The 24,345-nt window shown below is 36.0% G+C and overlaps 1 protein-coding gene and 1 long non-coding RNA gene across 6 annotated transcripts in view; one reads left to right on the top strand and one right to left on the bottom strand.

Annotated features, from left to right (window-relative positions):
- The window catches only part of kntc1 (kinetochore associated 1), a 79,809-nt gene extending 67,576 nt beyond the window's left edge, over positions 1-12,233 (top strand). For all 5 annotated transcript variants that reach the window (XM_021476680.3, XM_009301982.5, XM_068221568.2 and 2 more), the window contains 8 exons: positions 1,349-1,405; positions 4,691-4,745; positions 4,880-4,943; positions 5,977-6,106; positions 8,887-8,976; positions 9,100-9,254; positions 11,737-11,839; positions 11,972-12,233. In XM_021476680.3, coding sequence (XP_021332355.1) covers positions 1,349-1,405; positions 4,691-4,745; positions 4,880-4,943; positions 5,977-6,106; positions 8,887-8,976; positions 9,100-9,254; positions 11,737-11,839; positions 11,972-12,022 — 705 coding nt within the window. In that variant the 3' untranslated portion in view covers positions 12,023-12,233. The remainder of the gene's footprint in view (positions 1-1,348; positions 1,406-4,690; positions 4,746-4,879; positions 4,944-5,976; positions 6,107-8,886; positions 8,977-9,099; positions 9,255-11,736; positions 11,840-11,971) is intronic.
- Positions 12,234-15,397: 3,164 nt separating this feature from the next.
- LOC141385672 (uncharacterized) lies at positions 15,398-18,320 on the bottom strand. Its single transcript, XR_012406498.1, has 3 exons — positions 18,184-18,320; positions 16,804-17,459; positions 15,398-16,692 (listed from the first exon to the last, which is right to left on the bottom strand). It is a non-coding gene; the product is annotated as an uncharacterized lncRNA (long non-coding RNA).
- Positions 18,321-24,345: the final 6,025 nt, after the last annotated feature.

Genomic DNA, 24,345 nt, shown 5'->3' on the forward strand with positions numbered 1-24,345 from the left:
TCCGGAAATCACACATGACGCGAGCTGCTGACCGTAAGCTGTTATCACAGAGAGAGCGCGCTCTACTTAATAATAGACGCGCGCGCGTCTACTTTAGTGAACAGAACCTGCATATGTTGCAAGTAACAGGTAATACAGTTGTAAATAATATTCAGTTTGGTGCACAGAGTGATCGTTTGGGAGCCGCGCAAAGTATGAACAAGCACTTAGCAGTCAAAATAAAACCGAAAGTGTGCACTTCATTTAAATGATCATATCGCATTTTAGAGTTATGATTACGACAAGCATTTGATATGTTTTTTCTTTCATAGTGAACCCACAGTTGTACATGAAAATAAATGTTTACAATGTCAGTATAACTACTCTAGCCTATATATTGTTGAATATAATCTAATAATGGCCCAGTGGCGCAGGGGATAGCACGTTCGCCTCACAGCAAGAACGTCGCTGGGTCGCTGGTTCGAACCTCGGCTCAGTTGGTGTTTCTGTGTGGAGCTTGCATGTTCTCCCTGCGTTCGCGTGGGTTTCCTCTGGGTGCTCCGGTTTTCCCCCACAGTCCAAAAACATGCGTTACAGGTGAACTGCGTAGGCTAAATCATCCGCAGTGTATGAGTGTGTGTGTGTGAATGAGTGTATGTGAATGTTTCCCAGAGATGGGTTGCGGCTGGAAGGGCATCCGCTGCGTAAAAACTTGCTGGATAAGTTGGCGGTTCATTCTGCTGTGGCGACCCCAGATTAATAAAGGGACTAAGCCGACAAGAAAGTGAATGAATGAATAACCTGAAAATGGCAAATGTCTGATTTAACCAGTGAATAAAATTGTCTAATATGACAGATTGCAAGCATATATCTCAAACATAATAATTCAACATCATAATTATTATAAGTAGAATAGAATTACTTATAGAAACCAGTAGACCTACACATAATATTATTATGGATGTTGTGCCATATGTTTGTTTTTACCATACCTTTATTTTACATATACAGAATCGTGAGAAAATCGTGATCTTTATTTTAAGCAAAAAAATCGTGATTTTCATTTTAGCCAGAATCATGCTGCTCTAGAACTGCTTTTATACTAGCCGAAATAAAACAAATCAGACTTTCTCCAGAAGAAAAAATATTATAGGAAATACTGTGAACATTTCCTTAGTCTGTTAAACATCATTTGGGAAGTATTTGAAAATTCACAGCAGGACGAATAATTGTGACTTCAACTGTATATACTTTAAATTCGAATCATAAATGTAATAGAGAGAATTCAGGGCTGAACATTACAGCATTTCTTGTAGTGTATAAGTTGCTAACATTGCTAACTCAAATGTTTCTTCATTTGCTTTTATAGACAAGCTACTTGCAGAAGGTTCTTGAAGCTCTCATTGCTGTGCCCAGCCTTTTAGAGGTGATCATTTATTACTACTTTTGTTCTTTATACTCATTTTAGGGCAAGGGTAGATCTAGCACATTTCTTCATGTAGGCTACACGTTTTCAGTAGAACAAACATTGCATTGGAATCTTCTTTCCGTTTAGTTCAGTTCAATGTTTGTTTATGCTTTTCATGATGCATATTATTTTAAAGCAGCCTCACAGAAAGAAATTTAGCTTTACAATTAATGTAATGAGGTTATCAGGAAAAAAATGCTGGATTCCACACAGTTTAACTTAATTGTTTTTGCAAATTTAAGTATATTAAATTTAAACAATTCAATCGTTTCCAAGACGACCTCAAAAATTGTGTTGACTCAGCTCATTTTGCAAAAGTAGTTTGAACAAGCACCGAAAATATTTTTTTAATTTGAGGTTTATATGTCAAAGTAATGTTCTTCTTGCAGCTGCAGTTACCTCAGGATTACCTTATAAACGCGCCAGCGGGTCAAATGTACAAAGTGAGAGAGAAAGAGAGAGGCAGAGATTGAGTTTGACAGCGGCTCGTGTGCTGTGCCACCTTCTGTGTCAGTGAAAGACTTTCCAGCAAACTCACATGCAGTTGAACTGTGCATAATTATCTACCTTTTAAGTAGTAGGAGCGTTTTATTTGGTCGCCCTCACCTTCTTCGCCATAGTATTGTACTGCAACGTCGTGCAAAGGAGATATATGACGTCAGTACATAATAACTGGTTATGATTATTACTGAACCAATATCGGATTGTCCCCGTCTGCATCGCAGTGCATAGAAGAAACAATAAATTTTGACACCCCTAATATATATATTATTATTACTACTTTTGTTCTTTATACTCATTTTATGGCAAGGGTAGATCTAGCACATTTCTTCATGTAGGCTACATGTTTTCAGTAGAACAAACATTGCATTGGAATCTTCTTTCCGTTTAGTTCAGTTCAATGTTTGTTTATGCTTTTCATGATGCATATTATTTCAAAGCAGCCTCACAGAAAGAAATTTAGCTTTACAATTAATGTAATGAGGTTATCAGGAAAAAAATGCTGGATTCCACACAGTTTAACTTAATTGTTTTTGCAAATTTAAGTATATTAAATTTAAACAATTCAATCGTTTCCAAGACGACCTCAAAAATTGTGTTGACTCAGCTCATTTTACAAAAGTAGTTTGAACAAGCACCGAAAATAATTTTTTTAATTTGAGGTTTATATGTCAAAGTAATGTTCTTCTTGCAGCTGCAGTTACCTCAGGATGTGTTTTGAATGTGAAAACAAAAAGCAAGCGGAAAAAAATTGGCTTATAACAGTTCAAGCAAAAATGAACATTTGTCTGCTTTAACCCTTTGATAATTATTTTTAGGTTCAATTATGTTTCTGACACCACTCTTTTCAGTTTTTTGTTTTAATGATGACCTACTGTATGCTCAAAAGGTCAGCCATGCCTGGTACCAATGCCTGTTAAAGGTTAGGGCTGTATGAAGAAATTAGACACATTATGTGAAAGCTTGGCTACAGAGATATGTCTTTAAAGGAACAATCCACTTGTTTTGAAAGTAGGCTCAATTTGCTATTCCCCTAGAGTTCAACTATTGAGATTTTTCATTTTTGAATCCATTCAGCCAATTTCTGGGTCTGGTGGGAGAACTTTTATCTTAGTTTAGCTTGGCATAGATCAATTATCTCCTGCAACCAATTGACCCTTTTTTTAATAGCCTGTTATGACTCGTTTAATGGTCATCATAATCTTAAATCCTTGACAGTTTGAAATATTTAGATAAAAAAAAAAAAAAAACGTAGGAACATTTATATGCGTTTATGTATGTATTGTATCATCTTTATAGCAAAATACAAAAAAATAATTGCCACTTATGTGAGGTGTTTGTAATGCAGCGTCTATGGGGCTGAGAGTAAATTTGACGTGCTTCTCTCTTCTGGCTACCGTTATCAGTCTCACAAATTTTATTTTCCTTTTTCTGAAACTCTTGATAACACCATTGCTGAGTTTTATTAATATTATTATTATTTCAGCAAATACAGTTGTAAAAGATATTTGTTGTAGTCTCTCTGTAAATATTCTGCTTGCTTTTTGAGCGCTGTCAAATGAGGTCTTATACCCCTATGATTGGTGATTGTCTTCACCCGCTCAACAGAAAGGGCTGCAATCGGCTTTAGAATTGAAAACACTGTTCACCGATGAGTGCTGCGGGAAGAACAGCTGCGGTTACAGTCTATATGCGCATAATACGCGGTTATCACTGGTAATCCATAATAGACAGTGGAGAAAACTTGCACCTCAGGCACGTTCGTGTCTGGACCCACAAGTATTGCTTTAACAGCCAAGAGGAAAGAAAAATTTACCTTATAAACGCGCCAGCGGGTCAAATGTACAAAGTGAGAGAGAAAGAGAGAGGCAGAGATTGAGTTTGACAGCGGCTCGTGTGCTGCGGCTCGTGTGCTGTTTCACTTCTGTGTCAGTGAAAGACTTTCCAGCAAACTCACATGCAGTTGAACTGTGCATAATTATCTACCTTTTAAGTAGTAGGAGCGTTTTATTTAGTCGCCCTCACCTTCTTCGCCATAGTATTGTACTGCAACGTCGTGCAAAGGAGATATATGACGTCAGTACATAATAACCGGTTATGATTATTACTGAACCAATATCGGATTGTCCCCGTCTGCATCGCAGTGCATAGAAGAAACAATAAATTTTGACACCCCTAATATATATATATATATATATATTTATTTATTTATTTATTTATTTTTAATTTTAGTTTTTTTTTTAAAATAACGCAGATAAATATCAAATACAGCGTTGACATAAAAATAAAATAAATCAACAGAATAAATAAATAACATCAAATAAGTGTATATGCATATTAAATAATAAATGTAAGTGATGTTAGTTAGTTACTGTAGTTTGAAAATAAATTAAGCCAAAACATGTACAAAAAAGGGTGGAGGGGTTTCCAAAATCATAGCCATAATTGTTATTTTGTCTCGTTACATGTTTTCTAGCATTGTGGGTCACAAAAATTCAGACTTTTTTTTTTTTTTGGCCTTTTTTAATGTTTTTTTTTTTTTTTTCTAAAGAGTTATAATTGTTTTGATTCAGTAAAGCAGCTTTGAAATGACATGTATAATGAAAAATACTTTACAACCACTTGATTTAAACTGATTTTATTTTAATTTGAAACAGTAGAGTTCAATAGAGGCAGTATAATATAATAAATCTTATATGAATTATTTCATTTAGTTTTTTATTTAATATTGTATTCCCATAGGGACAAAGTCTTTCTAGAATTTGGCGGAGTGTGATTCAAGCCCCTTTCTTGACAGGTAAAAAAAGAAGATACTTAGACATGTGTCATTAATGTTGCACACAGATATTTCATTATTAATTTCATTATTTAATCCACAATTGTGTTACATTTATGTGCTTTTTACTGTTTGCCTTGATTATCATTTCACAGCCTCTCTTCCTCTCAGCCCTCAACAACACATGGTTATGTATAAGACATTTGTCTTGCTTTTGAAGTAAGTTGATGTATTTTTTTTCTTCTTTTAATAATGAGAAAAGTGTGGGGCTGATAGATTGTAAATTTATCAGGGAACTTGCTTATATGCATACAGATATGCGAGTTACACTTATTTTAAATTACATTTTATCTACAAAAGATTTGTGTGTTTTTTGGTGTAAATATAAAATGATTACCGATTTCTAGATCAGGGGTTCTCAAAGTGGGGGTCGCGGAACAATGACAAGGGGTCGCTTGGTGATTTCCAAAACTCAAATTAATTTTATTAAACCATTTGAATTACCATATTTTATTCATAACCCACAGAAGAAAGTTGCGTTACAGAACAACATTCGGGTCGCGAATCACTGACATTGTTATTTTGGGGGTCTCGGGCTGAATAGTTTGGGAGCCCCTGGTCTAGATGAGACAACAAAACATCTTCAGCATTCAACGAAGACCAATCTTATTTAGCTTTTAGATTTTTTTTAAAGGTCTAACATGGCAAAACAATGCAAATCACAAATCAAAATCTAATGTACTCTTCGAAATCTACTGAATGTCAAATTTTGAATATATTTATTTTCATTTTGATAGGACGATCTATGTGAAGTTGTCAATTAGCTATCCATTTAACTCTTGATTATCTAATGGTCACTATTTAACCCATAGAAAAATCCCCCGGCAGAGTGTATTATTTATTTTGGAACAATCAGGATCGATGTCTATAATATAGGAACAGTTCACACAAAATAAAAATTTCCTTACCATTTTCTCAAATTGAGTGGTTCTAAACTGTTGAGTTTCTTTCTTCTGTTGAGCACAAAACAAGATATTCTGAAGAATGTTGGAAACCAGCAGTCATTGACATGTATAGTAGCAACCAAAAATACTATGGAAGTCAATGGCTGCTGGTTTCCAACATTCTCCAAAATAAAATGTAATGTTTATCAGGGATTAGCTTATATTTTTCTGTCCTGTTTTTAATGTATATGTATTCAGAGCTCTATTTCTGTTTATTTGTTGTTGTTTGTGTGTGTGTTTTTTTTAAGATGCCCATTTTTATTCACTTTGGACCTGGTTGCCATTGCCAAGCGGTTTTCACAGTTCAGCCTGCAGGCTTTCTCTTTGGGGACACTTCTGCTGATACCTTGTCTCAAAAAGAAGGAACCCCAGATTCAAGTAGGTTCACATAGGGTTAATAAAGGGTAAATGCTAATACAATCTGTGGTCACAATCTGAACATATTTAATTGGTTACTCTTTGACAATAAAGTTCTTATTGTATTGTCGTCAAAGAAATCACATACAACCCTAAAGGAGATCATTTGGAGAATGCATTACCCAGACAGTGAAAGCACATATTGAGTCGAGCTCAAAAAAGTTATCAAGTACTCTATAAATTCAGTGTTAAGCCTTCAATAATCTTCACTAATATCTTACCAAAAGTAATTGCAAGCATTAATTTATGAGGCGTGGAAGCTACAAATGACAAGCCGAGAATTGGGCTTCTGTGCGCACCAGTAAAAGAGAAAATTCCTTCAGCAGGTTTAGTTTGTATTCACTGATCTATCTAATGTGATTGAATGCATCCACCTATCTTAATGAGAGCATTGACACAATCATACTCCAGATCAAGAGAGCCCAAATGATTTCATCTGCTCTTTAAACGCCCATGCTAATTAGTGGAAATAAGTCACTTTGAGCCTATGCCAGAAGTAGGGTTACTCCAATCGATTAGCGTCTTACTCTTATTAATTGGTCAACTAGGATAGTTCACCCTAGAATGAAGCTTCTATCATCACTTACTCACGCTCCAATTGATTAAACATCGAGTTTCTTCCTTCTGTTGAACTCATAAGAAGATATTTTGAAAAATGTTTTTATCCAACATTCTTCAAAATATCTTCTCTTTTGTTCAACAGCAAAAGCAACTCATATAAGTTTGGAACTGCTCAAGTGAACATTAGTTTATCTGTAAAAAACAAAAACAAATGATAACATCAATTATTCTCCTTTGAAAATGTGGAATTTCTGTTTTTGTTTGGGTCTCTATAACCTGCCCACTGCCAGTTGACCTAATTATATTTTAGGACCTTGGATTACCTGGGTGGAAAACATGGCATATTTCATTTCAGTGATCATTGTCATAGTACTTTATGCTGTTGTTCAGCCGCGATGTCGCAGAAAAAGGAACTATTTCTAAAATAGAAATTTTAGGTGTCGCTGTCATTGATGGTTAGGACAAAAACTCCTTTAAAAAAAACTTCCTTTTATGGAAAAATATCGTTTTATTGCATCATATTCTTTTATATTTGCTCTTTTGTGTTTATCTATGCTTTTAATTTGTTTATTATATATTTTATGCACGGTTCACTCACCTACAGAGTCATTCAATCAGTCTAAATTAATGATTTTTTTTTTTTGTAAAGCTGTTCAAGTTCAAATCTGGGTCAATTTGTAGTCATGTCACAATATGTATTGCACTAAAACCAAAAATCACAATGCCATATTTTTCTCCTGTATTGTGTAACCCTATTTTAAACAAATTATTATGATGCAGCTTATTCAAGCAGTCTTCTCAAACTACAGCATGCATTACATCATGGCCCTTTTATTTACAACAGTCTAAGCAATATGAGAAGTAAAATTGATATGCAGACATGACCCACAAAAAAATTATTATAATTTTTTTTTAATTGCCTATTAATTAATTGAACAGTATTTTGAAATCAAATCACACTAAAGAATGACCCCAGTGACTCACTTAAGATCATGAATTGCTCATACTATATATGTCTATCACATATCAATTCTTGTGAGATCAGGGATCGTATACAACAGTTCAACAAACAAGATGTTAGTTTTAAAGGGATAGTTTACCCCCCAAAAATTAAAATGATCAATTATTTAACCTTTCTTTCTTCTGTTGAACACAAAAGAAGATATTTTGAAGAAAGCTGGAAACCTGTAACCATTTCCATTCATAGTATTAGTTTTTTCTAGTATGGAAGTCAATGGTTACAGGTTTTAAGCTTTCTTTAAAGTATCTTCTTTTGCGTGCAACAGAAGAAAGAAGTTCATAAAGGTTTGGCAGAACTTGAGGGAGATTAAATAGTAAGTAATTTTTAATTTTTGGAGCTCTACCCCTTTAAGTAAGCTATATTTTAAACTCATCAACAAAAATAGTTCTAAACACAGTAAAAAAAACAGCAGTATTTATTCCTGAGTTGATCACTTAAATGAATAATTTAACTCAGTTTATAAACAGTCACTTGCTTTATTTTGAAATGAATCAGCCATTTTGAATGAATCAACTGAGTTAACAAGTCATTAAGACAGGAACGTGCTGCCTTCTACTGGCAATCTGTTACATTTGAATCATTTCATGTTGTATTATTGCAATATATTTGTACTTTTTTTGGATATTTTTTATTTAGTAATCACAAAGTAGTCATAGTTGTTAGTCATTTTATACACTCTGCTTATATTAAGTTATTCATTAGGTTATTCAAAAAGGTTTGAGTTGGTTTTTGGAAAGAGAGATTGAATATTAAATGTTTTCTTTATGGCTGGCAGATGTAGAGAAAACATTTTAGGCAGGTTTTTTTTTTTATCTGTTTGAAAGTTGCCTTTGTTCTTCTTACATTACTTTTCTGCAGTAAATTAAATCATAACATAATATTCATTATGTTAAATGGTGCTTTACAGCCTAAAAAAGCTGACTGAAGCTATATCAGCTTACTTGCAATGGCATATAAATACACTGAACCCTGTTTATATATATTTATTCAGTTTAATTCTCCAAAAATTCTAAATCTTGTTTTGAGGGTAATGCTTAGTTGTATTTTTGTTCAGTTTTCTCTAAATTCTCCCTTTTTACTTATCTGTGACCTGAATACTTTAGATTTCTGTTCAGTTTGTACAATACTAAAATAATATTTTGTTTGTTTTCTAAATCAGAGCTTCCTGTTGTCCTGTAATCCTACTCTTATTCTGGATCAGACCGAGGAAAGCATGGCTACCGGAGAGTTAGCTGGCATTCCTTCACAGGTTACCCCTATTATTCTGTTAAAACAAGTCTATTCTATACATTATACTATAGTCATTTAAAATGGCATACTACTACTAATGTTATGCATGCATGTATTTTTTCATGTGTTCTTTTATCTGCAGATTAGAGAGACAGTGTTTGCATTTCTTTGTCAAAACGGCAAATCCCAGACATTGCTGAAGACCAAACACTTCACTTATTTGAAGAGGCACTTGATCTCGAAGGGTCGTTCTGAAGCAGTGCTGGAGCTGCTGAATTGCCTTGTGGAGCAAAAAGGGTTAGTTGGTCCTACGTCTAATTTTTAATAAATAATGTTGAAACGCATACACAGTTTATACATTTAATTTAACAACATTTGTGTTACATAAAATTAAAGCTATTTTTTTGCACTCATTTCTAAATGTAACAGTTTTAAGAACTGATTCCTTTTATCTTTGCAATGATGAGAGCACATAATATTTGACTAGATGTTTTTCAAGATACTAGTATTCAGCTTAAAGTGACATTTAAAGGCTTAACCAGGTTAATTAGGCATGTTAGAGTAATTAGGCAAGTCTTTGTATAATGATGGTTTGTTCTGTAATCAAAAAATAAATACAGGGCTCAACAGTAAGGACTGCCTGATGGCCCGGGGTCAGCTTGAGAGATGCTTGGGATTGTTACTGGCCTGATATTTATATATTAGGGGTGTAACGATACACTCAGCTCACAGTACAATGTGTATCACGATATACTGTTCACGATTCGATGTGCATCACGATATTTGGAATAAAAATTGAAAATTAAACTGAAACGCAAGTTTTATTAAAAAAATTTTTAATTACCAAGTAAACAATTTATGTATTTCTTTAGTTTCAACTTGTTAAACTGAACCTTCTTTAAGAAAATAAATTAAACAGTCCTGTCTCTGAAAAATAAAACAATTAAAAAACTTCTTATAAAATATTATTGAAATGATTCAATTCAATTGAATTTAACAGTAAGAGCTTAAGGCTTTGCTTGGTCACTTGCTTTTTTTGTGTGTGCAAAAAAAATAAAATATTTCTACATTTCCAGGTAATCAGCAGTTCTATAAAATAATCCTGAACTGATGTGTATCTGTCTGAGAGGTTTTTATGGATGGCTGTCTTCATGTTGGGCATGTTGAGTGACAGGGTGGCCGTCTTTTCATTACACTGGACAGTCGTGGCTCTTTTCAGCAGTTTAGGCAGGTTTACTATTTCTTCGGCGTCGCTGATGTCGGCGCTATCAAGTGTATCATGTTGACGTGCATTTTTGTGTACCTCTGTGCTCAAAAGAGTTCATGCTCGTCGTAATCATAACTCTAAAATGCGATATGATTATTTAAATAATGTGCACGCTTTCGGTTTCATTTCCACTGCTGTTCATACTTCCCACGCGGCTCCTGAACGATCACTCTGTTCCACAAACTGAATGTTGTTTACTACTTTCTTACCTGTTAGTCACAACCTGCAGGTTCTGTTCACTGAAGCAGACGCCCTCTGTAGTAACAGCTCACGGTCAGCTCACGTCATGTGTGATTTTGCGGCTGCCAATACATCATTATATGAAGACAGAATGATATTTTAGGGTGAATTGTACCTTATTAATACAGTATGTGACTCTTTTAACAACATTAGGAGGTATCCATGTCGCTGTGCAAAGTATATAAATCACTGTGAAGACTAAAACTTCGGCTATGTTTGACCCAGTATGCGTGTCAAAAAGCGGACGAGTCTAAAGCAATGACTGGACAACCGAAATGTTGCCAGACATCTGATTTTGAGAGGATGGGCCATCCTCTATTTCAGCTCCACTCATCTTGGTCTGCTTACATTACTGCTGCTGCAATCTGAACTCACGTGTGACAGCAGGTGGAACATAGCTCTAGTGCAAACAGCTCAACTAATAAGAGAAAACGGACGTCGTATCGTAATGAAATCGTCATAACACCACAATGCATATTGTGACATTTTTGCATCGCAATAAGTCGTACATACATATATATATATATATATATATATATATATATATATATATATATATATATATATATAGTAAGCATCAAATAATAGTATTATAATATATAGTATAATAATAAATCAGAATAACAAATCAACTCTCTTTCTCATTACCATTACGTGAATAAATACAAGTGTGTGTGTGTGTATCTGTGCAGTGTGTATATACTGTATTTATGTGTATGCAGTGTGTATATGCAATATGGTTGTGTGTGCGTGTATGAATATTTACATGTAATGATTTTTTTTACTAACATTATTTAGAAAAAAAGTGGTATCGATATCGTTATTGTAAAAATGTTAACAAAAAGTATCGGTATCTTATCGAATTAAAAAATTGTGGTATCGCTCATTTCTAGTGTTGACTTGTGATGCATGTTATAGATTTTTATTAAAAACAAGTTATGTAATATCAATTGTTCCGGACCTTTGACCTTAATGTAGACTGCTATAATGCTGGTTTATGAAAAGTAAACATAATTGACTTAAAAAAAAAAAACATAACAATTCTTACTGTTTGTAGTGTGTGTGTTTGTGTGAGAATGAAATAGCCTTCAGTACAACTTTATAAAAGCGAGTGTGCCAGATGCCATTCACACACTTCAACGCTGTTGCTGTTTGTGTGAATTTTTCCCCATTGCAGTACGCCTGTGGTGCCAGCACCATGAAGTTTATTCCTGTTTCTAGCAAAAATAGAATTATTTATTTTTTTGCTATCTTTTTGCTCTCTCTAAATAGTGAAGATGAGGCCATTTGCTTTGCTAATGAATATCTGCAATACCGAGATCTGAAAGGAGAGAAAACGGCACCTGTGAGCGACCCTTTCTCTGATCCTGTCAGGGTAACTCATCCTAAAGTTGACATTTTATTTGAATGAACAGATGTGTTTGTATGTATTTGATAAATCTTTGAAAGGAATGTTTATTGATGTTGTAGGTAAAAATGTTTTCTTTTTTCTTTTTTATTTTGACAGGACTTATTGGAAAAGGTGCTAGAATCCAGGGGTACTCAAACAGTGACCTAAGATTATTACATTTTTGTGTATACATCTTTGAGCAGTTTTGTAGTGTTTTCACTCAGTACAGTTCCACAAATGTTATGTGTTATTTTACACTGAGTATCATCACTATTATTGACAATATTCCAGTACTTATGTTTGATGGATTTAAACACAATTGTGAATGTTGGCACTTATCTGCTTCCCAAATAAAAATAACTGATATTGCCTTTTTCAATAATGTGAACATTTTTTGTGTACAATTTTTAAAAAGGTGGCAAGATTTTTAAACTCCTTCAAACACCATGGTGTCATACCTTTCGATACAAGAAAACAGTAATGAAAGCTTTCTACAATCTCGCCAATACATTTAGCCATTTTCAAATGTCAATTGCTGTCATTATCTGTATTCTGTTCAGATATTTTAGTTTTCTCAAATTTTTGGAAACAGTATGTATTAGTATTCATATAAACACTTACTTTAGACTGGCTGTTGGGCTAATTTTTCCCTATTTTCCCTGAAAATTGGGCTAGTAGGTGTATATTCAAGCAGCCTTTGCGCTACTTGTAATTTTGGTGTATTTTCAACTGGTCATTGGGCTAGTTTTGGTGTATATTTGACTGGTCAGAGAGGTAGTTTTGGTGTATTTTTTGACTGGCCATTGACCTACTTTTAGTTTTTGTGTATTTTCGACTGGCCATTCGGATAGTTTTGGTGTATTTTCGACTGGCCATTTGGATAGTTTTGGTGTATTTTCGACTGGCCTTTGGGCTAGTTTAGTGTATATTCGACTGGCGATTGGGCTACTTTTAGTTTGAGTGTATATTCGACTGGCCATTGGGCTAGGTTTGGTGTATATTTGATTGGGCAGCCGGCTACTTTTAGTTTTGGTGTATATTCGACTGGACATTGGGCTACTTTTAGTTTTGGTGTATATTTGACTGGCCATTGGGCTAGGTTTGGTGTATATTCGACTAGCCATTGGTCTAGTTTTGGTGTATATTCGACTGGTCATTGGGTTACTTTTAGTTTTGGTGTATATTTAACTGGCCATTGGGCTAGTTTTGGTGTATATTCGACTGGTCATTGGGCTACTTTTAGTTTTGGTGTATATTTGACTGGCCATTGGTCTAGTTTTGGTGTATATTCGACTGGTCATTGGGCTACTTTTAGTTTTGGTGTATATTTGACTGGCTATTGGGCTAGTTTTGGTGTATATTTGACTGGTAAGAGAGGTAGTTTTGGTGTATTTTTGACTGGCCATTGACCTACTTTTAGTTATTGTGTATTTTCGACTGGCCATTCGGATAGTTTTGGTGTATTTTTGACTGGCTTTTGGGCTAGTTTAGTGTATATTCGACTGGCGATTGGGCTACTTTTAGTCTGAGTGTATATTCGACTGACCATTGGGCTACTTTTAGTTTTGGTGTATATTCGGCTGGCCATTCGGATAGTTTTGGTGTATTTTCGACTGGCCTTTGGGCTAGTTTAGTGTATATTCGACTGGCGATTGGGCTACTTTTAGTCTGAGTGTATATTCGACTGGCCATTGGGCAACTTTTAGTTTTGGAGTATATTTGACTGGCCATTGTTCTATTTTTGGTGTATATTTGACTGGCCTTTGGGCTGCTTTTAGTTTTGGTATTTATTCGACTGGCTATTGGGCTACTTTTATTTTTGGTGTATTTTTTTACAGACCATTGGGCTAGTTTTGGTGTTATTTCTACTGGCCATTTGGGCTGTTTTTTTGTGCATTTTCAACAGGCCATTGTTTTAGTTTCGGTGTATTTTTGACCAGCCAATAGGTAGTTTTGGTGTAGTTTTGGTGTATTTTCAACTGGCCATTGGGTAGTTTTAATGTATTTTTTTACTGGCCATTGGGCTAGTTTTGTTGCAAAAACCTGGCAACCTTGCTTCACATTTAATTATTTTTTAAATTTTTCTTCCATAGTGGAGCATTGAATTTTCCTCCCTGTCTTGGTAGAATTTTACACAGAGACTGGTTTTGATATATTTGATTAATTATTTTAATTACAACTTTTAATCTATTTTATTTAGTTTCAAGAAACAGTTCGGAACAGATAAAAATGGCAACCTTTTGATTTATTCTAAAGAAAGTCAGTGGAGAACAGGCAGGGTTAAGGTGTAGTGATCTTTTTTAAAGGTTAAAGTTGTTGTCAAATAGAATGAGGACAATTTAAATATCTCTTTCTGTGTGTGTGTGTGTGTGTGTGTGTGTGTGTGTGTGTGTGTGTGTGTGTGTGTGTGTGTGTGTGTGTGTGCGTGCGTGCGTGCGTGCGTGCGTGCGTGCGTGCGTGCGTGCGTGCGTGCGTGCGTGCGTGCGTGCGTGCGTGCGTGCGTGCGTGTGTGCACGTGTGTGTGTATTGGGCTATATATATATATATATTCCTGTGGCTCATTAGAACAACAGGCAAGGAAGCCTCACTGTGGCATTTGCCATTCCTATTTTGCACCTTTTCACCATCTCTCTCTCTCTCTAGCTTGGCTGCCACACTGGGTGAAACCCTGGAGAATACTAGTACTATACTGAATTATTCAAATGAGACATAGCAGCAAGGCAAAACCAGGAAGAGGCAGAAAGAGAGAGAGTGACAGCCAGATAGAGAGGGCGATTGAGAATGGAAAGTGTGTATATAAGGCATAGACTGACTTGTGTATTATGTATTTATGTAATTTAATTACATTTTTACTCAGTGTGTATGACAGAGACCAATACTAAAACAGAGCTGGACTGGTTTGAATGCTAATGCTAAGAATGACAAGTTAAGCATGAAATCATCTGTGTGATTTTGCTAAATCAATTATCTGCTCTCCATTTACTGCTGTCTAATAGAAACAACTGTGACCACACAGAGATTTCATTTGATCGCAGATTTTTCTTTAAAGGGATAGTTCAGCAAAAAAATGAAACAGCTGTGCAAAATTATGCAGAAATAACATTTGTAAGGGGTTGTGTGGAAACTGTGTGGATATAACCAGCTTCTTATGGTAAAAAAAATATATTAATTGTATTTTTATAATCACACATGACATTCTCACTTTGTACATGTCATCAGAGGGGGAAAGCCCTGCCCATAAGTAACGATCTCTCGGTCAGTAGCAGTGTTGGGTAAATTACTTTAAAAAAAAAAGTAATAGATTACAAATGACTGATTACTACTGGAAAATTGTAATCTGATTACATTACGAATTACTTTATGTAAAAAGTAATCAGATTACTAATTACTTTAAAATTACTTTTTACATCAAATTTACTTATAAAAATATAAATAAACGGCAGCTCTTAGAGTGATTTAATATTCACTGAAAAACATTACAATGGGTTGATCACAGCTGCTTGACATATTTAAAAGACTTAAAGACTTCACCCAAGACTTTTTCCAAACTTGTTTCTTTTTTTTAACACGTTAAAACAGTGGTTCTCAAAATTTTTTCATTAAGTACTACCTCAGAAAAAATTGTCCCTCCAAGTATCACCATATGACCAGTATTCAAATACAGTAGCGTATAGCGTACTTAAAACTATATTTGTAGCGCAATTACACTGACTTTAGTAACTGTAATCAAATTACACAAATTTAAAATGTAACTCGTTACATTACTGCGCTCCTCAAATTTAATTATAATACAGTAACGCGTTACTGTAGAACACAATACACCCAACTGCGACGATCGCTCCCTCATTAGCATAGGACGCTAATCTTGTTTTTAAATCTGCCAGTATGCTGATGCAATGCCATTTGTAGCTCCGCCCTCTTTTAAAAAGAGCACAATCTCATTTAAATTTAAAGTGACAGTCACCGAAATTACACAATTTGGATCAAATCCTAAAAGGTGCACTTTTAAAGAGTTATAACACATTTTTGGTGTGGTATTTTGAGCTGAAACTACACACACACACACTTTAGGGACATCAGAGACTAATTTTACATCTAGTAAATAGGGGCCTAATAGGTGATCTTTACAATCCACCATTTGTATATATTTTTATTGATGTTTTCTGCTTTCTGAAATTAAACATCACGAGAAAGAAGTTAATCGTTTGTTACAACATCAAAACCCATCCCTGCAAAGGTCAAACAAATGATGACGAAGAAGTCAAAATAAGACAAAACTGTATCTTATGCTTGCACAAATAAATCCTGTGTTAAATCAGAAGTGCTCTTGTCTTTTGCCCTATGCATTGATAAAATGGGAGAATAACATTAATAATCAGACTAAAGCACTACAGCTCTGCATCTACTGCATCTCTGCATCTCTATTATAATCAATCCATCTTTTTGGAGCTGTAGGTGGGAAGGGAAGAAATACGATTTTTTTTTTAGGTGTCCCCGGGCGGTTTTGTAATTTCATGCCTGTGTATGATAATTTTATGCTGTTCTGCCTCACGTAACTCAGAACTGCCAGAGTCTGACAGCTGATAAATATGATCTTTTCCACTCCGTGCACAAAAACCTGAAACGGAAAGGGGAAGGTGAAGACAACAAGAAGGGAATAGATACGGGGTTGGCGTAGTCCAAGGAGGAGTGTTGTAATGTGGCGTTCTGATGAAGAAGCTGGTCTCGGTAACAGTGGAATGAATGGAGGTTTTTGTTGTCAGGGTAATTTCACGGTTTGCCCATGCGCTCAATTGAGTCCATTTCAACCCCTCACTCTAAAGACAACGTCAAGGATCCTGCAGCACATAGGTCACATCAAATGACTTTAGAAACTTAGCAAGCATGCTTCACCTCCACGGTGGAGGATCTAAAAAATTAAATTGAGGTAAAGTTGGTTATACACTCACCGGCCACTTTATTAGGTACACCTGTCCAACTGCTTGGCGCAAATTTCAAACCAACCGTCCATCCCCTTATGACCACAGTGCACCCATCTTCTGATGGCTACTTCCAGCAGGATAACGCAGCATGTCATAAAGCTCAAATCATCTCGAACTGGTTTCTTGAACATGACAATGAGTTCACTGTACTTAAATGGCCTCCACAGTCACCAGAGCTCAATCCAATAGAGCACGTTTGGGATGTGGTGGGACGTGAGATTCTCATCATGGAAGTGCAGCTGACAAATCTGCAGCAACCGCGTGATGCTATCATGTCGATATGGAGCAAAGTCTCTAGTACCTTGTTGAATCTATGCCATGAATGATTAAGGCAGTTCTAAAGGCAAAAAGGGTCCAACCTGGTACTAGTAAGGTGTACCTAATAAAGTCACCGGTTATTGTATATTTGTCTTGTGCAGAGCTGTAGACAAGGCACAGGAGGCAGGAAGCTGGACCTCAGCGAAGACTCGTCAGTCCCTGGAGCATCACAGGAATCAGCCTCATGCTCTCCATTCCTACATGACCACCACAGCAGCTGCTCAGGATACAGCCTGGTCCAGGATATGGAAACCTTGGGATCATCTCGTCGCTGGTCTTGGATCGAATCAGTGGCGCTGCATAATCTGAGGGCCTCGAGATGAGTATCCCCAGGTGGAAGTAGAACTATTTATATAAGCTTTAGGATGTACGTCTTAATAAAATACACGAAAAAATTACAGTGTGTGTATTATCCGAAATTTATTTAGTAGGTAATAATATTATGTAATATTAACAATATTAATAGAATAAGTAATATCATCCATTCATTTTCTTTTCGGCTTTGTCCCTTTATTAAACTGCGGTCACCGCAGTGGAATGAAGCGCCAACTTATCCAGCATACAGTATGTTTTCCAGCCGCAACCCAACACTGGGAATCATCTATACACACTCATTTACACACAAACACTAGACAATTTAGCTTACCCAATTCACCTATACCACATTTCTTTCAACTTGTGAGGGAAACTGGAGCACCTAGAGGAAACTCACAACAACAAGGGCAGTAAGTAATATTATTTTAATCAAAAAATCATTCAAATTTATCTTACAGAAAATATGACAATTAAATTGTTCACTTAATATATTTAATTACGAGCAACATTATTATTTTTATTTAATTTGTCTGTTATACATTTGGTAGTAATAAAGTAAAATTTGGAAGAGCCATCTGCGCATGTGCGCGCAGTTTTCAAAATGCGACCAATGTGCTTGTACAGTCTTTTTGGTGAGTTATTTTTGGCCACGTTGGTCTGGTCTAAATGACGGGCGTTTACAGTTTACTGTAGCGTTAATTCAAACGGACTCACCGTTTGAAAGACACACACAGAAACACAGCAGCGAAAATTCAAGGGTGAAATCGCCACAGCACAGAAGAATCCATGCACTGTCTTCTCTGAGGTAAAAATGAAAGTTGTGTTTGTCAGTTGTTGAAGTCATCTGATCTGACGGCTCATTCTGATTCGCTTGACAACTGAGTTAAAGTTAACGTTAGTTTTATAATCACACATTCTGACTGTCTTCTGAATGTAATTTGAGCAGTGTTTCTTGCGAATCGTAATAGAAAAATCATATTAGCAGCCAATAAGTATCAAAGCAGTGTTCACGGTCAATTACACTCACCGGCCACTTTATTAGGTACACTTTACCAATGCCGGGTTAGACCCCTTTCTGCCTTCAGAACTGCTTTAATCCTTCGTGGCATTGATTCAACAAGATACCTTGAATGTTCCTCAAAGCTTTTAGTCCATATTGATATGGTTGCTGTAGATTTGTTGGCTGCACATTCATGATGTGAATCTCCTGTTCCACCACATCCCAGAGGTGCTCTACTGGATTGAGCTCTGGTGACTGTGGAGGCCATTTGAGAACAGTGAACTCATTGTCATGTTCAAGAAACCAGTCAAGGATGATTCACGCTTTTTGACATGGTGCGTCATCCTGCTGGATGTAGCCATAAGAAACGCCAAATTTTGACTCTACCATTTAAATGTTGCAGCAGAAATCAAGACTCATCAGACCAGGCAAAGTTTTTCCAATCTTCTATTGTCCAATTTTGTTGAGCCTGTGTGAATTGTAGCCTCAGTTTCCTGTTCTCAGCTGACAGGAGTGGCACCTGGTGTGGTCTTCTGCTACTGTAGCCCATCCGCCTCAAGGTTGGACGTGTTCTTCATTCAGAGATGCTCTTCTGCAGACCTCAGTTGTGACGAGTGGTGGTTTGAGTTACTGTTACCTTCCTAATAGCTGGAACCAGCTGGAACCAGTCTGGCCATTCTCCTCTGATCTTTGGCATCAACAAGGAATTTGCGCCATCAGAACTGCCGCTCACTGAATATTTTCCCTTTGTCAGACCATTATCTGTAAACCTTAGAGGTGGTTGTGCGTGAAAACCCAGTAGATCAGCAGTTTCTGAAATACTCCCGTCTGGCACCAATAACCATGCCACGTTCAAAGTCACTTAAATCCCTTTTCTTCCCTATTCTGATGCTTGGTTTGAACTGCAGCAATTCGTCTTGACCATGTCTACATGCCTAAATGCATCGAGTTGCTGCCATGTGATTGGCTGATTAGAAATTGCTGTTAACAAGCAGTTGAACAGGTGTACCTAATAAAGTGGCCAGTGAGTGTATATACCACTTTTACACATGTGGATTTTTGGGTTGGCACAAAAACCAAGTATAAAGATGTGTGACTAGCAGTTGTAAGTGGGACAATAAGAACTTAAAAGACACGAGAAAGCCAGGGAGGTTTATTTAAAATGTCATCGCATACGGGGAAAATGGCATCCATTGCTTCAGTATATGAAACTGAGCAGGCGGAGGAAAATAAAAGTGGTTAAAAAGCATTTCCAGATCCATTCAAGTGGGAAAACGGTTAAATCCAAAAATAACATTTCTCACAGCTATATTAGATGGAAGCCTAAATGCTCACCCACAACAACAAACCAACTTTTTACCTTAAAAATGTTTGTGATTTTTCTCAACCACATGACAGAATAACATTAAAAAAATCCTTTGTTGTCAGTAACATTTGCACATAACTCTGACGGTGTTAGCGAGGGTGCTCGAATTCAATGGACTTTTAACAAGTGTCACGGTGGGACTATTTGTGCATCACATCAAATGCCAGCGCTTCTGATCACTCCTCTGACAACAGTTATTAATGTCTCTGCGGTGACGTGACGAGAGCACTCTGAGATGCAGTCGTCCCTTGGGAACGAAGAGGAGGATAACGCAGAAAATCTGCTCCAGTTTTCTCAAGTGCTTGATGTTTGAAGTGCAAAGCAGTCTTTTTTTCCCTCTGTCCTTTGCTGAAAACATATTTTTTAAAGTATTTGATTTAGCCAAATAGTGCAGAATACATATTTTACTGGTCCCCGGGGAGGTAGCAGTTTATGACATGCGCTACTTGTTTGTATTTACATGTTTTCTATTATAAGTCGGGAGCTGGATACTGTGGGAGAGCAGTTTCTCTACCTCTGGGAGAACGGTATGAGAGAACAACTTAGCGCGGATGTGTGGTTGTTTACACTGAAATGTAAGAACAGTTTAGCTACATGGAATCAGTTATTTTTAGAGAAGCCTGCTTTCTCCAAACATGAACAGGATCTTATGTTTCAGGGTTTTTTTGTGTGTGTGTGTTTTTCATTGGCTGTGTGTAGGGCTGTGCGATTAATTGAAAATGTACTGAAATCGCGCATGTCCATAATTCAATTCAATTCACTTTTATTTGTACTGGACTTTTACAATGTAGATTGTGTCAAAGCAGCTTCACTTAAAAGATCATAGTAAATTGAAACAGTATTTAGTGTTTAAGGGTGCTTTCACACCTGCCTTATTTAGTTTGATTGAAACACACTAGAGTTTGTTTTTCTTTTTTCCCTTTAACACCATTATTCAAACAGGATATAGGATATTAACTTTCCATTTATGTGTAGTAAACTGGTGTCAACTGTTTTTTTTTTTAAAGAAATCTTTGTTAAATAAAAAATATAGTATACAGCTATATTTTGCTTGTTTAAAACATTATTTAAAAGTTGTGGCCAAGAAATAATTATTTATTTATTTTTAGTGTGGTTAAAGAGATAAATTTGGTTAAATTTGGTAGAGCTCTGAAAAGTCGTGAAATAAAAACTAATTGTAATACAACACTATGAAACCATGACGCATTTGCTCATACTCACTGAGGAAGCTCATACACAAAAAGTAAAGAGAATGAGGAGGCATGTGCACATTCCACAAAATCCAAATCAAGTAATTTTAGCATGTCAAAGTCATATTTATGCATATAAAATATGTTTTCCCAACAACAAATCTGTGGCTGGTGAAAATGTTGATTGGCTAGTAATGTTGGAAAACTACTAGCCACACTGGCTAGTGATCAAAAAAGTTACTGTCAAGTCTTGGTACCAAGGGTACTAAAAGGCGGAGCTAGACGCGCACTGAGCGCTATTGCTTTACAAAGATACGTCATCTGCTCGCGCAACAAGCCAAAATGAAAACAAAGGAACCGCCATATTTTAAATACACAGCCGAGAGATTACACCCTATTAATATATACATATTATAACGAGCCATGGTCGACCCAAGCCCAAACAAACTTTGTCGTCGTCTTGATGGACAGCCACAAAGCCAAGAAGAACAAAATTTGCTGTGGCCTGTTGTTGTTTTACGAGCCTATCGAAACGAGCCTCTCAGTGGAAGTGCAAGCCTGATAAAGGTGACCCGTACCGACTCGTACCGTACTGTACAACTGAGTGGCCATTTGACAGTGGAAAAGGCCATAAAAGCGTATCGTACCGTACCACTCAGTGGAAACGGACCATAAGGGACTAGGCCAAAGGAAAATGAAAAAATGACACACTTTTTTTGTTTTGGTGTGCACATTTTAACTTTTAGACATCACAATAATGTTACCAATATTTAAAATAGTTAAGAATGTATTTTGTTGAAAAAATTAGCTATTTTGACCACTTGTGATTTTGAATCTCTTTGTAGACTTTGATGGTTTTGAACTGTTTTGCTGTGGTGACCTTTACAGCAAACAGCGTTAATCTCTCAGTAGATGCACCCTCCTCCTTATTGAAAATGCTGTGAGTGTCATCACTCTCTCAGCTTGTGGATGAGGATGCTGGAAAGCCCAGCACAGGCAAGAAAAATGACACTCATTTTCTGTAAGGGGCTGCAGTCAGCCAGGAATGCATTTTATTCTATCGACACTGTCAGTATTAAGTTATTTCCCCTCTCTAAAAATGAGAAGGTTCATGAATACCCATTGAGTTCCAGGTACAGACCTTTTTTACCACTATGTTTTTCTTTTATGAGGTATTGAGAAACTTAAATCCACCTAGCAAAATTTTTGCTCCTGAGATTGAAGTTGAAGGCAATGGAATTGATAAAAATAATCCTAATATGTGGGCAGAATCCTCTGTGTTGTCATAATTATGATATTGCAGTACTCCATGTGATGCAATAAAGTCATTCAAATACTAGTTCAAATGTGATTTTTTTTTTGAGTGGGCAATGGATCAAGGCTTTTGCTCAGCTGTTAATGAAGTACTTCCTCACACAAACGAAATCACAAATCTCACAGTTTGGATCACATTATGTTTTTTAGTCATTGATTGGACCATTTTTTGGGTCGACCAAATAGGGGAGGAGAAACATGTAGTTTGCTTTCCTTTTATCACAAAACCAGTGCTGCAAAAAACATTTGGTTTGAACAAACAAAACTTAAAACTGTAATTTAATCAAAAATAAAATGAGGAAATAATCAGCTGAATAAAAATAAACTAAAATATTTAATACTGTGAAAAGTTCACTGTTACTACCTCTGTTGCTGATAACACTACATGTATAAATCTAACATTGTAATTTGTACAACCCATATTTATTTTTAGTCCTATTTTCAATAAATCATTCAGTTATTCACTCATAATATTTCATGTTTCATTGCTAGATGATCATTTTTGAAGAATTATTCAATGGCATATTTTTGATGGCTGGTTGTCACCGTCTATAGGTTAAATAATGTAATTGTTGCCTACAACTTTCATTTTTAAGCATCAATTTAAATGCATATGACAGTGATTTTAATCTTTACCATAAACATCAGTGTTTTTTTTTCCTAAGCTATAAACTGTTATCACCGTACTTTTGTGTTATTTTACTATTTTTAACTTAATCTTAACTTAATCAAAAGACTAAAGACTGAAGGTTCAATTTTAACGATCTAGGCGCAAAGTCTGAAGTGCAGTGCGTAAAAGCATTAATGTCGTGTCTGAATCCACGGAAAAATATGCTCTGCACGGCAGCACATGGTCTAACAGGGTTGAGCTTATTCTCTTAACGAGTTCTTGGTGTGTTTTGAGCATAAACTAATCAGATTCTCATCTCCCATTCCCTTTAAGCAAAAAAGTTAAAAGAAAAGAGATGTTAAACCATTTGTATGCAATTTATAAGATTTACACTAACATAGACAACACTCTAGAAAAAAAGAGTGCTTATTAGCTTTGCCTGGCTTAAACGCCAACACTAGAGTTATTGGTAGGCCCACACGGAATCTGCACGCGCAGAATTCCGCAGATTTTCCGCAGAATTCCGCAGATTTCTGGAGATTTTTAGCCCATTATTAATTCTATTTATTTACTTGAGTAAATGTGTAAATCTGAATTTATTCAGTTTTTATTCCGTAATTTATTACGTTTTATTTAATATATTAGGGTTTTAGTTATGATACTCCGCTGGATACTGCCAAAATAATTCCGCAGAAATCCGCAGATTTTTACCAAAATTCTTCACAGAAATAGCAAAAAACGTCCGCAGATTCCGTCTGGTCCTGGTTATTGGTTTGCCTTCATTTGATTAATTATTAAATGTATTTTTGTTGCTTTAAACATGAATATTTTTTGGTTGTGCTCGTCTTTAATCAAGCAAAATACAAATTAATTGTATGCAATATTTAATACAATCAAACAATATTTAAGGGCGAAGCAGTAGCGCAGTAGGTAGTGCTTTCGTCTCACAGCAAGAAGGTCGCTGGTTCGAGCCTCGGCTCAGTTGGCGTTTCTGTGTGGAGTTTGCATGTTCTCCCTGCGTTCGCGTTGGTTTCCTTCGGGTGCTCCGGTTTCCCCCACAGTCCAAAGACATGCGGTACAAGTAAATTGGGTAGGCTAAATTGTCTGTAGTGTATGAGTGTGTGCGGATGTTTCCCAGTGATTGGTTACGGCTGGAAAGGCATCCTTTGCGTAAAAACTTGCTGGGTAAGTTGGCAGTTCATTCCGCTGTGGCGACCCTGGATTAATAAAGGGACTAAGCCGACAAGAAAATTTATGAATGAATCAACAAACAATATTTAACAGTTGTATTTCCCCATACTCTTTTTACAGAGAATAAAATGCTGGATTGCAAGACATTTTGGAAAAGTGTGTAGAGGTGCTGAAGGCATCTCAAAGTCTAGAAAATAAGAATGTT

Source organism: Danio rerio, chromosome 5 (genome assembly GCF_049306965.1).
Source record: "Danio rerio strain Tuebingen ecotype United States chromosome 5, GRCz12tu, whole genome shotgun sequence".
Lineage (NCBI taxonomy): Eukaryota > Metazoa > Chordata > Actinopteri > Cypriniformes > Danionidae > Danio > Danio rerio.